At 41.2% G+C, this 16,123-nt stretch overlaps 1 protein-coding gene across 4 annotated transcripts in view; it reads right to left on the bottom strand.

The window, feature by feature from the left end:
- The window catches only part of sema3ab (sema domain, immunoglobulin domain (Ig), short basic domain, secreted, (semaphorin) 3Ab), a 366,890-nt gene that overhangs the window by 128,373 nt on the left and 222,394 nt on the right, over positions 1 to 16,123 (bottom strand). For all 4 annotated transcript variants that reach the window (XM_080207779.1, XM_080207780.1, XM_080207781.1 and 1 more), the window contains exons 3-4: positions 14,928 to 15,088; positions 6,503 to 6,565 (exon numbers count right to left, since the gene is read on the bottom strand). In XM_080207779.1, coding sequence (XP_080063905.1) covers positions 6,503 to 6,565; positions 14,928 to 15,088 — 224 coding nt within the window. The remainder of the gene's footprint in view (positions 1 to 6,502; positions 6,566 to 14,927; positions 15,089 to 16,123) is intronic.

Genomic DNA, 16,123 nt, shown 5'->3' with positions numbered 1-16,123 from the left:
ACGGACACAATAGCAATTTAAATGCATTTAAATTGAACTAATGAACTGCCCGCCCAACTTGACTGGCATTTCCCCCTTTACCATCACGTTCACCCATCCAGATTCAGTGTGAAACAGATACGCTCGGCGAAGGTCTGTTTCGGGCACCCCAGCCTCTGAAGAGGAAAGTTCAGAGCTTCCAACAGCTCCCTGACTCAGATCGGTGATGGGGGTGGGGGGCGGAGGAGGAGGAGGACAGATCATTCTCTGGTGCTGGCGGGGGTGTGGGGGGTTCAGGGAGGCCAGGTGGATTTCTGGTTTGGAGGAGGGGCGGGGGGATGGGGGGGGGGGGGGGGGGAGGTGCTGCCACTCTGCGGGCAATTGGTGGGGGGTGGTAGGGAGACAGAAGGTTGCGATCGGTCTGGGTGGTGGGGTAGATAAAGGAGACGGTTATGTTGGGGGGTGGGGCGATGTCTGTGGGGGCCATTGTTCCCACTTTTTGCTCCCGAGCTGCTTTATCTGCGTTTTGCGCCTCGGGATGTGACAGGGGCGCATTTTTCAAAATCCTCTCTCGCTGTGCATGCGCAGTTGAAAGCGCCAATCAGAACTGCAATGTCTCAGGCATGATAGGCCCCACCCACAGTGCAATTCAGACTCGCAATTTCTTTTCAGGCTGCGTGTGTATGGAGGTGCCTGAAAGCAGGTTTCCAATTCAGATCTGAATTGTGCCCAGATTCAGTACTTAGAATCAAAATGGTAAAATCAGGCCCATTGAGTCTGTGTTCGAAGGCAGCAAGACTTGGACAATATATGCTTGAATTGATAAGTGACAACTATTGTTTGTGCCACACAAGTGCCAGGCAATGGTCATCTCCAGTAAGAAAGTATCTAACCATCTCCCATTGAGATTTAATGGCATTTCCGTCACTGAGTGCCAAACTATCAATATCCTCGGTGCTTCCCATTGAATCAGAACTGAACTGGACCAACCACATCAATATTGGAAAGCAATGGCCTTGTGGTATTATCGCTAGTCTATTAATCCAGAAACTCAACTAATGTTCTGGGGATCCGGGTTCAAATCCTGCCAAGGCAGATGGTGGAATTTCAATTCAATAAAACAAATTTGGAAAATAACAATCTACTGATGACCATGAAACCATTGTCGATTGTCACAAAAATCCATCTGGTTCACTCATGCCCTTTAGGGAAATAAATCAGTCATTGTTACTTGGTCTGGCCTACATGTGAATCCAATGTGGTTGACTCTGAACTGCCTTCAGTTGCTAGCCAGTTAGTGACGACCATATCCCAGGGATGAATAAAAAAAAGCAATCTTACAGTGAGTAACTCACCTCCTGACCCCCCAAAGCCTGCCCACCACCTACAAGGTAGAAGTCAGGAAAGTCATAGAATCATAGAGGTTTACAGCATGGAAACAGGCCCTTTGGCCTAACTTGTCCATGTTGCCCTTTTTTTTAAAACCCCTAAGCTAATCCCAATTGTCCACATTTGGCCCATATCCCTCTATACCCATCGTACCCGTGTAACTATCTGAATGCTTTTTAAAAGACAAAATTATACCCGCCTCTACTACTACCTCTGGCAGCTTGTTCCAGACACTCACCACCCTCTGTATGAAGAAGTTGCCCTTCTGGACACTTTTGTATCTTTCCCCTCTCACCTTAAGCCTATGCTGTCTAGTTTCAGTCTCCCCTACCTTTGGGAAAAGATATTAACAATCTAGCTGATCGGTGCCCCTCATTATTCTATTGACCTCTATGAGATCACCTTTCAGCCTCGTACACTCCAGTCTATTCAGCTTCTCCTTATAACTCAATCCATCAAGTCCTAGTAGCATTCTAGTAAATCTTTTCTGCACTCTTCCTAGTTTAATAATACCCTTTCTATAATAGGGTGACCAGAACTGCACACAGTATTCCAAGTGTGGTCTTACCAATGTCTTGTATAACTTCAACAAGACGTCCCAACTCCTGTATTCAATGTTCTGACCGATGAAACCAAGCATGCCAAATGCCTTCTTCACCACTCTGTCCACCTGTGACTCCACTTTCAAGGAGCTATGAACATGTACCCCTAGATCTCTTTGTTCTGTAACTCTCCCCAGTGCCCTACTATTAACTGAGTAAGTCCTGCCCTCGTTCAATCTATCAAAATGCATCACCTCGCATTTGTCTAAATTAAACTCCATCAATCATTCGTCAGCCCACTGGCTCAAATGATCAAGATCCCACAACAATTGGAGATAACTTCCTTCATTGTCCACTATGCCACCAATCTTAAACTTACTAACCATGCCTCTGATATTCTCATCCAAATTATTAACATAATGACAAATAACAGTGGGCCCAGCCCTGATCCCTGAGGTACATTGCGGGTCACAGGCCTCCAGCCTGATAAACAACCCTCTGGCTTCTGCAAGAAGCCAATTTTGTATCCATTTAGATACCTCACCCTGGATCCCTTGAGATTTAACCTTATGCAACACCCTACCATGTGGTACCTTGTCAAAGGCCTTGCTAAAGTTCATGTAGACAACATCAACAGAGTGTAATGAAATAGCGTCCACTTGCCTGGATGGGTGCAGCCCAACAACATTCAAGAAGCTCAACACCATTCAGGACAAAGCAGCCTGCATGTTCGATACCCCATCCACCACCTTCAACATTTACTCTCTTCATCACCAGCGCAGAGTGGCAGCGTGTGTTTCATTTACAAGATGCACGGCAACAACTTACTTATCAACTTCAGCAGCATCTTCCAAACCTGTAACCTCTACTACCTAGAAGGATAAGGGCAGCAGATTCCCAGGAATAAGATCACCTGGATTCCTTCCATACTACACACTCTCCAGGCTTGGAAATAAATCACTATTCCATGTTGCTTAGTCAGCATCCTAGCAATCCCTCTCTAACAGCACTGTGGTTGTACCTACACCACATGGACACTAGCAATCTATGAGTAATGAAACAAAATGAAACATCTTCTAAAATTAAAGGAAATAAATGAAACAACATTTTGATTATACACAGCTGCTCATTTAACAATTAAAAGGGAGTAAGAAAGGTCTGAGCAAATCTTTGTTTAAAAAGCTTTCATTTTCAGGCAGATGTAACAAAGATCAGCAAAAAAAAAGGATAAGGTAAAGGAAACTGACTCTCCCGCTTTCTAAAGATATAGAAACTGAAACTGAGATTAAATCTTCTTCATAATCTGAAACTGGTAGAGGTTAAATTAGAGGCTACAGATCAGTGCAAGCTGTCTAGCAGCAGTTGATGAGTCCAGTGGTGCAGCACAGGCAGGCTGAACAAGAGTCCAAATCCTGAAGCTGTGATTTAGTTGCTGCAGCTGTTTCTGTTGTTTAATGATAACTTTGGTGGATCTACACTATTGAGACTGATTGAGCAGCTTCTACAGATGTGTACTGTTTGTGATGAAGACTGAGCCCATGGAACTCAGCTTGGTAATCTGCTGCTGTCTGTTTGGAATCAGATTCAGTCCCAGAAAGAGAGGAGCCGAAACTCTTCATAACCACCAGAGAATGTTGAAGTGTGCTTTGAGTCAACCTGTAACACCTGTCTTGGTTCGAGATGCCATTTATCATTTATTGTTTATAATCAACTTCAATTTTTAACTTACGTTGACTAGAATGTTAGAGTAGAATGATGGAATCCCTACATTTAGTCCATTGAGCCTCACTGACTCTCTGACAAAATATCTTATGTAGGGCCTCTCCCCCACTCTATCCGTGTAACCCCACATATTTATAATAGTTAATTCCCCTAACCTACACATCTTGGAACACTAAGGGGCAAGTTAGCACATCCAACTCACCTAAACTGCACATCTTTGGACTGTGGGAGGAAATCGGAGCACCCAGAGGAAACCTATGCAGACATGGGGAGAATGTGGAAACTCCACACAGACAATCACCCAAGGTCAGAATTAAACCTGGGTCCCTGGTGCTGTGAGGCGGCAGTGCCAACCACTGTGGCACTGTGCTGCTTATGTATGGGAGATTATCTAAGATAGTTTTAACGTTTGCTTCATTTGACTCTCATACAGTTAAAAAAAACCTATTTTGTTTTACAAAATGAGATCACATGGCTTCATTCTTCCAGTAAATAACTGAAATTTTGGATTTTTAGATTTATTTTAAAGTTATTGGTTCCTTCCAAGATTGTACCATAGAGAGAGAAAGGTGCAGATCATGTCAAACACCATTTATCATTTCCCTCTCTAGCCCAGAGAACAGGTTACTGTCTTGGATGAAGATTCTTTATCCATCCAGTGTGAAATCAGAGCCTGAGTTGTCATCAATTCTGACAACATGTTACGCATTTATGCTTTATTGAATCCTGCAGGATTTTGGTGCAGTGACATTATGTTTTCTGAATGTCAGTAATGTTGATTTTAAGCTCAATATCAAAGCTATTGAAAATGAATGGAAAATTTGTCCATTGATGGTTCATCACCCTGGAGTTAATGCAAACACACCACTGGCAGAATCAAGGGATAAATTATTGAATGTACTGAGGTATCAGGCACCCAAGTGTAGCAGGATTTCTAAACTATAACCACACAAAATACTGATTGCAAGTTCATCACCTCCTGCTTTCCACAGTATAAGAAAAAAATGATCACTCTTGTATCTAGACGCTTAACAACGAAAGGAGATTGACACAGAGTGGCTTACTCCAGGAGTGAAAATTTGTCGATACGCAGCTTAATTTGATGCAAATTATGAGTTGCTTAAAATCTGTTTAGACTTTCCCAGTTTTAGATAACGACACTTTCTTCCTCAGACCCACAGCCACATTGAATCACATGTTTGATTTTATTATTGTTTTTCTGTCTTCAGATCCTTTTCAGTCATCTCTTATTAACATGCATATCAATACCAGCTTCTCAGAATGAGAAGCTCAATGATCCCAAATAGTTGAAATTGCTCCTTGAGGGATAACAATTAAACACAACTCCATTTGGCAGTGGTTGTTAACTACGAACCTTAACATCCACAATGTCACACTGTGGGGCATTCAGCTGTGATATGTGGTAAGTGTGACCAAGAGTCAGGGGTTATATCATATGACGCACACATGCTGAGTGCAGAGACAGAAAGTCTACTTGCATCCTCCTGTAAGCAGAGGGACAGAATTATCTGAGCCGTGACCATGGCTGTCACCAAGGGCATGAGTTGACAGGTGTGCTTCTGAAAAATGGAACTGGATAAGTCACCGTTCCTCTTCACAAAAGACTCCATTACATCCCACAGCTTCCTCCAGTCAGCCAGTAAAGATCTAATAATGTTTGCTGAGTGAAAGTAGGTTTGTTTTGCTAACAGCTGAAACTCTGACTCAAATGTTTATTCTTAAGATTCTCATTCTAATCTCTGCCACTGGCCTGTCCTCAGCGTATATCTTCCTCAACATATAGTTCTCAAAAGTTGATCTATAAAGTACTTAATGGATCATTTGTTTTTCAAGTTTAAACCTATTTATTAACACATACTTTAATTCATTAGGTTTTGTCAGATTTTAAAATACTTTCCTCCAAGGAATCAATGCTTTGAGAATCCACTCTCCTCACAAAAGATTTGAGCATTTCAGCTGAGGTGTTTGGCTGTAATACACGACATGCACAGTTAATTAAAAGATGCTGTAACGCGATATGAGAATAATTTCCTCGCAGGTAGAAACTTGTATTTTTTTACTGAGCTATCAAAGAAATCTGTTCCTTTTCGATGCGAAGTTGAGCTTCATCTTACGGGTTGAAATCGAAAACCAACACCGGTGTTAATCCAGCAAGTTGTAACAGTTGGCTCAAGAGTAAGTAATTCCTCATTTTTAAATATGTTTATAATAATGGTGAGAAGGAACAAGTTGACAAGACGTCACTGCTGTCTATTTGGGCAAGATTCCCTCCGTGTGCTTTGCAAAGTAAAATTGTAACCAGCCCCTTTATAGACGTACGGTGATCTAGTGAACAGTTACTGATTCGTGGGAAAATGAGGCCACATTATCAGTGTGCAAGGTCTTCATTACCATGTAATGAATATTAAACTTTGTCTCCTTGCTTAATTTTGCAGTTGGACTTGTGGTTGTTTTGGTCTGAAAACGTAAGAAGCTGTTAGCTGTTCGCTGTTCCATGTCCTGGGTTCAAATCCCACCATGGCGGACAATAAAATTTGAATTCAATAAAATAAATCTGGAACTAAGAATCGACTGATGACTAAAAACCCATCTGATTCACAAATGTCCTTTAGGGAAGGAAATCTGCCATCCTTACTTGGTCCGACCTACACGTGACTCCAGATCCAAAACAACGTGGTAAGCTCTTAACTGTTCCTCTGAAATAGCCAAACAGACTGCTAAGTTCAAGAGCAATTTGGAATGGGCAATAACTACTGGACCAGCCAGCAACACCCACATCTCCTGAGTGAATAAAAAACATTTACATGTACAGATGCTAAACTATAATATCAGTACAATATAATTCTTACCACAAGATCTTTTCCTGCCCATTTGCATTCATTTCTCCTGCTGGGTGTTGAAGGCCACACAATCTGAAAAGTTAACCAAGAAATGGCATTCTTTTTTAGTGCAATATTGACACTTTTCAATTGTGTTTCGATGACACTTTAGCCTTTTCTGGTCCAACAATTCCAATGTTCTTCTAAATCCAAATCCACTTTTCAGATATTCACATAAATTGATTTTTTTCCTGTTTAGATATCTCTGACTCTACAATTCCCAACCACTTCTCAGGTGATTTGGAGTCAAGTTCTGGTTTTAAAAGTTTATTTTAATTATTATTAACTTCTCTGACAAAACAGAAATCATTGGAAATATGTTATTTCAATCTTAATGTTTGGAGACTTGGGAAAGGAGGTTTAGGAAAAGGATGAGGATACAATGATATACAGTATGTCAGAACAACATTTACATTGTATGTTGTAACTATAGCATTCATGTTGAGAGGTCTAGAATCCAAGAGCAGGGATGTATTTTTGAGGCTGTATATGGCTCTGGTCATTGTGGAGTATTGTGAGCAGTTTTGGGCCCCATATCTAAGGAAGGATGGTCTGGCCTTGGAAGGAGGTTCACAAGAATGATTTCTGGAATGAAGCGCTTGTCCTATGAGGAATGGTTGAGGACTCTGTGTCTATACACATTGGAGTTTAGAAGGATGAGAGGGGGTCTTATTGAAACTTACAGGATACTGCGAGGCCTGGATAGAGTGGACATGGAGAGGATGTTTCCACTAGTAGGAAAAACTAGAACCAGAGGGCACAACCTCAGGCTGAAGGAATGATCCTTTAAAAAAGAGATAAGGAGGAATTTGTGCAGCCAGAGAGTGGTGAACCTTTGGAACTCTTTGCCACGGAAGGCTGTGGAGGCCATGTCATTGAGTGTCTTTAAGATAGAGACAGATAGGTTCTTGATTAATAAGGGGATCAGGGGTTATGGGGAAAAGACAAGAGACTGGGAATGAGAAAAATATCAGCCATGATTGAATGGCAGAGCACACTCGATGGGCTGAGTGGCCTAAGTCTGCTCCTATGTTTTATGGTCTTATGATCTATACAAATACCTAACTCCTCCCTTACCCACTGAACATTTTTTAAACAGGCGAATACAGAGACCATCTCATTGTTCAAATATTACAGCAAGTTCAACAAGGAAAGCCTGAAGATGGGAAATGCACAATGATTGGATTGAATTTGGTTGAAATGTCTGTTGTTTTATAAGGTTCATACTTAGCAAAAATCAGAAACAAGAATTGTAAACAATAATTACAGCATAAATGGTGTCAAACAAAGAAGGGTTTTTATTGCGGTTGTGAGTGACTGCAATTTAAAACTGCAGTGAATAAACCTTACAACAATTTGACTGAGCTTTTTAAAATTATGAATGTGTTACACTTGATATTGCAATGTATGTAAACTATGATAAGTGCCTATTGTAATTACTTTAATTGCTGCAGATCTTGATCATAAAGCATTCTTTTTACAGTTAGCTCATTCAGCAACTCAAAAGAAGTTTGCATTTTTCATATTACATCATATATTTAATCTTTTTCACATTATTCAGATATGTAATGACCCATGACAATCTATGATTTATGACCAATTTTCATCAAGTTTTAGATGAAGCTTTGAAAGTGTTTTGATAGTGGAAAAATCAATTATTCCAGAGAATTCTCTGTGCACTGATAAAGTTTATTCAGTAACATTTTAGAATGACATCTTTTCAAACACTAACAACATATATAAACTAACCAATCAGTGAAATAAGTTACTCCATTGGCACTGCTTGAGGGGAGGAGGGGAGTAAATACAAGAACATATATTCATACAATCACTTAGCCTGCTTAATTTAAAATCTTTGTTTTGTGATTGCAATATTGTAATGCCTTTGTAGAGATGTCAGAAAGAAGAATTTGTTACAAATGCAGATATTTGTATGATAAAACTTAGTGCTGTGTTATCTTAATCTTTAAACTGTAATCTAAGTACTAGAAATTCAGAATTGTCAAGTTTATGTTAAACAAAATGAAAAATATTGTTGTTCTATTCAGTGATTGTATATAAATTACAGGATTGTTTGACAGTTAAATTCAGTGTGTGACCAGAGAGACAATTCCTTCATGTTTATTTGGAATTGCTTGATGTGCCAGGAATGTAAAACCATCTATACTAACGGGTGGTCAATTGGGATCGTTAAGTACTTTTAAGACACAGTTAAGTACACTTTTTTCCCCTCTTTTCTGCTGTTGAGGTTGGAATCCACTGCTACATGTTTGCACTGATTGACACTCAGACCTAAGAGCCTGTTGGTTGTGTGAAGTTTGCGCTCATCGAGTGATGTCAGTATAAAATGGAACTCAATCTTTATTTTTCCCACTGACTGAGCTCAAAGCGAACAAGAACAGCACTGATTGTATACAAAGCAGAGTTCATGCTGCCCAGTAATGTGTTCTGAACCTATCCTCACAGCACAGTTTTCAAAATAAATTTTTCATTCCTAATGCCACAGAATCACAGGATTTTTATTGCACAGAAGGAGGCCATGTGGCCCATCATGTTTGCACCAAATGAGCATCTTGGTTTAGTGCCATTCCCCTGTCTTTTCCCCATCCGCCTGCACATTATTCCTTTTTAAATAATCATCTAATGCTCTCTTGAGTGCCTTGATTGAACCTGGCTCCATCACAGTTCCAGGCAGCGCATTCCAGATCCCAACCACTCACTGGGTGATATTTATTTTTCTAACATTACATTTGCTTCTGTTGCAAATCACTTAAAATCTTTGCTCTCTCATTCTTGACCCTTTTACGAGCAGGAACAGTTTCTCCCTGCCTACTCTATCCAACCCCACATCGTGATCAAATCTCCTCTTAACCTTCTCTCCAAGGAAAACAGTCCCAGCTTTTCCAAACTATCCTCATAACTGACCTAATTTGGAAGATTGTGAGCAATTTTGGACCCCATACCTCAGGAAGAATGTGCTAGTCATGGAAGAGGTCCAGAGGAGGTTTACAAGAATGATCCCAGGAATGAAGGTTTTGTCATATGAGGAGTGATTGAGGAGCCTGGGTTGATGCTTGGTGTTTAGAAGGATGAGGCAGGATCTAATTGAAACTTACAGAATTCTGAGAGGCCTGGATAGAGTGGACGTGGAGAGGTTGTTTTCAATAGTGAGAGAAACTAGAACTCGTGGGTATAACCTCAAAGTGAAGGGACACTCCTTTAAAACTGAGATGAGAAGGAATTACATCAGCCAGAGAACAAAGAACAAAGAACAAAGCAGCACGGGAAACAGGCCCTTCGGCCCAACGAGCCCATGCCGCCATTTTAACAATGTGCTTTTCCTCCTTCACCCTTGACCCATGTCTGTGCTTATGGTACCCCCATTGGAAACCAGATTAAGGGGAGAATAATTTAGGGACAATTTGTTACACCAATCAGCCTAAGAACACATCTTAAGAGAGTGGTGAATCGGTGGAATTCTTTGCCACAGAAGGCTGTGGAGGCCAGGTCTTTATGAGGATGTTCTATGAGGATGTGTCTAGGGCAGTGGATAGAGGAGAGCCGGTGGATGTGGTCTTTCTGGATTTTCAGAAGGCGTTTGACAAGGTACCTCACAAGAGGTTATTGCAGAAGGTCAGGGGACATGGAGTTGGGGGTAGGGTGTTAGCGTGGATAGAGGATTGGTTGTCAAATAGGAGGCAGAGAGTGGGGGTCAATGGGTGCTATTCGGATTGGCGGTTGGTGACTAGTGGGGTGCCCCAGGGGTCGGTGCTGGGGCCTCAGCTATTTACCATTTACATAGATGATCTGGAGGAGGGAACCGAGTGCAGGGTGTCGAAATTTGCTGATGACACCAAGATTGGGGGAAAGGCAAATTGTGCGGAGGGTGTGGAGAGTCTGCAGAAGGATCTAGATAGGCTGGGCGAATGGGCCAGGAAATGGCAAATGGAATTTAATGTTGGCAAGTGTGAGGTGGTCCACTTTGGTAGGAATAATGGTAGGAAGGATTATTACTTACGTGGCGAAAAACTGCAGCAGGTGACGGTGCAGAGGGACCTCGGGGTCCTTGTGCATGAGTCGCAAAAACCCAGCTTGCAGGTGCAGCAGGTGGTCAGGAAGGCGAATGGGATGCTGGCCTTCATAGCGAGGGGGATTGAATATAAAAGTAGGGAGGTCTTGCTGCAGCTGTATAGGGCATTGGTGAGGCCACAGCTGGAGTACTGTGTGCAGTTTTGGGCGCCGCACCTGCGCAAGGATATTTTGGCCCTGGAGGGAGTGCAGAGGAGGTTTACTAGGCTGATACCGGAGTTGAGGGGATTGAGCTATGAGGAGAGGCTGAATAAACTAGGCTTGTACTCGTTAGAGTTTAGAAGAATGAGGGGAGATCTCATTGAGACGTATAAGATGATGAATGGGATGGATGGGATAGAGGTGGAGAGACTCTTCCCGCTCAAAAAAGACAGTAGGACTAGGGGGCACAGCCTCAAGATAAAGGGGAGGCGGTTTAGAACGGAGTTGAGGAGGAACTTCTTCACTCAAAGGGTGGTGAATCTCTGGAATTCTCTGCCCGTTGAAGTGGTGGAGGCTGCCTCGCTAAATATTTTTAAGAAGCGGGTTGATGGGTTCTTGATAAGAGAGGGGATTAAGGGTTATGGGGAGAGGGCGGGAAAGTGGAACTGAGCCACGACAGATCAGCCATGATCTTATTGAATGGCGGGGCAGGCTCGAAGGGCTAGATGGCCTACTCCTGCTCCTATTTCTTATGTTCTTATGTTCTTATGTTCTTAAGTATCTTTAAGACAGAGATAGATAGGGGATCAAGAGTTATGGGGAGAAGGCAAGGAGAATGGAGATGAGAATCATATCAGCCATGATTGAATGGTGGAGCAGACTCAATGGGCCAAATGGCCTAATTCTGTCCCTATATCTTATGGTCTTCTCATCCCTGGAACCATTCCTGTAAATCTCTTCCACACTCTCTCCAATGTGTTTACACCCTTCCTGTAGTGTGATATCCAGAACTTTGATTTGATTTATTATTGCCACATGTATTAGTATGCAGTGAAAAGTATTGTTTCTTCCGCACTATACAGACAAAGCATACTGTTCATAGAAAAGGAAAGCAAAGGAGAGAGTGCAGAACTCTAAGCCCTTATTAATAAACCCCAGGAGATTATCTGCTTTATTAACTGTTCTCTCCAACTGTCCTGCCACCTTCAATGGTCTTTGCAGACTTACATCCAGCTCCCTCTGTTGCCTCTCCATGTTCTTCCGACCAAAATGCATCACCTCACACTTCTCCGCATTGAATTTCATCTATCCTTACTTCATTCCAGTTTTTATTAGGAATTGGATTCAGATTAATCAATTGATCTAATTCCGATCCATACAGCAGGAAATCTTCCCAATGAAGGTAGTTTAGAGTTAAACTGTGTGGCCAGAGTTAAAAATCTTAAAATATTTTAAAAGTCAACATTAATAGAGCTTGCTTTAGCAGTATGGGGGCAGAAGTCTTTGATAATAATTTCAATTTGTGTTACATTACCTTAACAGCTCTCCTTTGTTCAATTATAGACCATAATGTTACTATGAACCTGATGTGAACTGCATCATAAACATATTAAACTCCCTCAAACTCTAAAATGTTCACTGAACCACATCAATCAGGAATCAAATCTTCCAGCTGCTACTTTTCAATTCAGTCTATATCTACACAATTAAAGGATAGGTTTAATAATTCTCAGAAATATCTCAGACACTGAGATACCAGTGTACTGAAAGAAATTATAGGCTCAGGCCATTCTTTTCCAGTGTCTGATTATGGTGAATCACAATCCGTGCTTTGTGAGAATACTTGAAGAATCTACTCTATAATGTCATTCTACTCAAAAGATTAGAACTCAACAGGAAAGCTTTGATAAGTGTGCAAAGTTTTGAAAGTTGTTAAATAATCAGTGTGCAGTTTTGAAGTGGTGCCATGTTCTGAATGAAAAAAGCATGGTGGCCATTGTTACTGGAGCAGTTAGAGAATTAAGGCTATTGCATCTGGAAAGTTCAATGATCTGGGTTAAATCTGAACAATATCTGGATTTACTGAGCTACACTGCAGTCTGCATAGTAAGAGTGGTAGCACAAGCAGGGTCATCAAAGACAGTGGAGCTGTCAGTGGAACTTGTTAAGACTTCACATTGTTGGAAACAGGTAGCTCAGTAATCCCTGCTGTGTGTGGTATAGGTGTGACTGGTCAGGCATGACTGACCATGTTTCACTGGCTGTCCTTCAGAATTGAGTAAGAATGACTGTAAAGAGCTGTCTGACAGCAAGCAAGTAGAGATGAGCATTCAGAAATTAAACAAAGAGCTTTTGAATCCTGAAATAGAAAGAAGGTTGAAATGTTCAGGGTTGAGAATTATTTCAATAAGGTTTGCTTGAACTAATATTTTTCACAAATAATCTCACTTGATTCCTCAAAACCACAGAGTAAAATACTAAAATACTGTCTCAAAAAACATAGTGACATTTACTCCTTGCCTTCATTTATCCTCTAAAGCACTAAAAAGGTGGGTTTGTTCTCTACTCTGAAGTATGAGATGTTTATACTGTCAAATGAAATGAAAATTATTGCGTGCTTTCTAAGCCAGCCAGTCACTTCTAGACCACAATGCTGCAGATTCCTTTCTGATGGTTACATATCTCTCAAATCCACCTGCCACACCTGAGTGGCATTTTCTCTATTTACATTAAAGCCAGTCTGGGCTGAACTGTCTCCCAGAAGGGTTCTTTTTCAAGATCTTAAACAACCTGCAGTGACTTGCTTATGCTAAAGAATTCTCTGAAATCAAAATACTTCACCTCAGTAGAGGAGGAAATCTTACTAAACCCCTTCTAAAACTTTCTGAACTTTCTTACGGAGCAAGGTTGAAGTCCCTTAGCTCCTGCTAAAGGGGAGACGACTCTCTGGCCCCTTCCATCACTCGCTGAGATCATTTCTGATCTTCAGTTTTCCATATTCTTCCCTCGATTCTGATCATATCCAAAAACCTATTGCTAACTGTCTTGAATATATCCCAGCTCCTGCTGTGTTTTCAGGGAGACAGGTAAAATAGGACAGGTGCCCAGCCCACCCCCACCTTCCCACCTACGCCAGAGCTCACCCTTATAACACAGTGAGTGGGCAGGCACAAAACTCATCAACCAACCCGTCACACCAAATTAATAATTAAGAGTCAATGGAGCTCATTCACAAGTTAATTAGCTCTGAAGCAACATTGACCATGTCTGAATACAACTGGCGTGGACAGGTGGGGTGTGAGTGCATAACCTTTCTTTAAAGCATTCTTAAAAGGGCAGGAAGGAAATGGGGTGATTTGTTTAGGGGCGTTCTTTGCACAACAGGGTTGATGAAGGTTGTGGTTCAGATGGAGTCGAAAATGGACGACTGTACTTGGAATAAAGTGGAGTCTGGAGCCTTTAAATGATAAGGAGTGAAGAAGGGATTCAGAGGCAAGGAGGCTCAAATACACATGTTATATCAGAATAATTAGGTTTAGGCAATAAATGCTATATTTACCAGAGATACCGCTTGAACAAATAAGAAAAGATGGAAGTAAGTTGTGATAAAAGGGGATTGAGGTTGAAAAGAAGCTAAGAGCTGATCTGAATGTCAAGGTTTCATACAGTCCAGCTATGACTGAGAACTGGAATGAAATCAGTGGAAAGGAAACATGCTTTATGGCAGGAACAGGAAAGAATGGCTTCAATTTTCCCAAAGCTAAATTGGGGAGTTGTGACTCATCCATGACTCAACATCAGGCAGGCAGTCAGATAGAAGACAGCTGAACAAGGATTGAGAGAAGCAATAGACTTACACATTGGCCATGTGCCGGCAGATATTGCCAAGGGCCAACATGTAGATAAGGAAGACAACATCAGTGGGGAAACCTTAGGGAATTATGAAGATAACTGTGTGGGAGCAGGAAGGGAGTAATTGATGAAGATATACTGGTTACATTCAGACAGATACAAGTGGAATCAAAACTAGCGTGGAGTTGGAGACTGGATAAGAGACAATAACAACATAATGGAGGTTAACAGAAAGTACAGCAATGAGACATTGTGTAAACTAATGTGCACCATTTCTGTTACATTAAAAGTTAGAAATAATTACTTTGGAATTACTGATTTTGGGTCGAATTAAATCAACAATGCTGCATTTTTATTAATGAAAGCCTCATGGACAGTTGGGAGAATCTGCAGGCAGCCTCTCTTGCTATTAATGTGTTTGGTGAAGATTTCAGTCTTTAGAGGAAGAATTTCACATTGCTTGCTGTCAGGCAGGTACGAAGGTAGAGTCAAACCTGTCAGTGATATTTCTCGATAATACGGAGGTACATACCTTCAAAACATCCTTGTTTATGTTGATCAGATTAAAGGAAAAGATGTGATCTTTGGCCCCAACATAGAGTCTGCCTTTTTCTTCATCCAGTAAGAACGCCTGATAACTGGAGCTGTTTGCAATGCCATTAAAGGTGACAACGCTGTTTAATTCCATCATTTCTGTGGAGGAAACAGAGATTTAAAAAAAAACTTGAGTGAAAGAAAAGATCAAGTGAGTTCAACTGTTCTGATTAACAATACCATGAAACAACATGTTTTGAACAAGAATGCAAAGGCCACTGAGATTTTGCAACTTTGAACATGCAAGTACTTGAAGGGGATGGTCTTTAGGGAGGAATGCTGTCAAATTTCTACAGTAATGTAATATTGCCTGAAGGCAAAGATTTGAGGTATTAATGCACCATTTTATTTATAGCTGTGAGTGAGTAATTCTTCCTTGTAGCAAAATATGAAACTCAATGCTTTTGTCCATCATCACCATTAGCTAAACATTGTCCATTATATACAGGAGGAGGAGGAGACAGCAACCAGAGCTCATTCCAGATGAAGATGAAGACCTTCAATCTTCCATCTGACCAAATAATGCCTAAATTCTTAATAGTTCTGAACGTGGCAATCTTTTATTGCATTGGCCTCACAATCAACATACTGGGAGTTTTTAAACCATTGTGGGCCTGAAGGTAGCCATGATGTGGAGATGCCAGCGTTGGACTGGGGTAAACACAGTAAGAAGTCTCACAACACCAGGTTAAAGTCCAACAGGTTTATTTGGTATCAAAAGCCTCTAGCTTTCGCAGCGCTTGCTGCTTCTTGTGAACAGGGGGGATCTGACTGGCTATCCTTTGGAAACTCCATCTGTTTTATTTCTCCACTGGAGCCAGCCCAGATTTAAATTGGGTAAAAAGCTGCCACTTGATCCAAATCCACTCGATAGTTCAGTTCAATTTAAGTTCTGCTTTTTTCATAGTTGGTCGAAAGTGCCAACTTGTATTGTTGAGTAGGCTTTGAAGGTGCTGTTTATATAGCAGAGATTTTCCATTGCTGCCTCAATGTTTGAATGTTTTTCTCCTTCTGGCCTTGCAGTTACCCATCTGTGATGGTATACAGGTTCACAGAAACCTACTGCCCTATGATGCCTCCCTTGAGTTGCCATCTTTCATATTGAACAAGTCAAATTACTGGATCCAACCCCTG

This window comes from Carcharhinus amblyrhynchos, chromosome 19 (genome assembly GCF_965287045.1).
Source record: "Carcharhinus amblyrhynchos chromosome 19, sCarAmb.v2.hapA, whole genome shotgun sequence".
In the NCBI taxonomy this organism is placed as follows: Eukaryota; Metazoa; Chordata; class Chondrichthyes; order Carcharhiniformes; family Carcharhinidae; genus Carcharhinus; species Carcharhinus amblyrhynchos.
The sequence above is the reverse complement of the archived record's forward strand: the minus strand, read 5'-3'. Positions and strand labels throughout refer to the sequence as shown.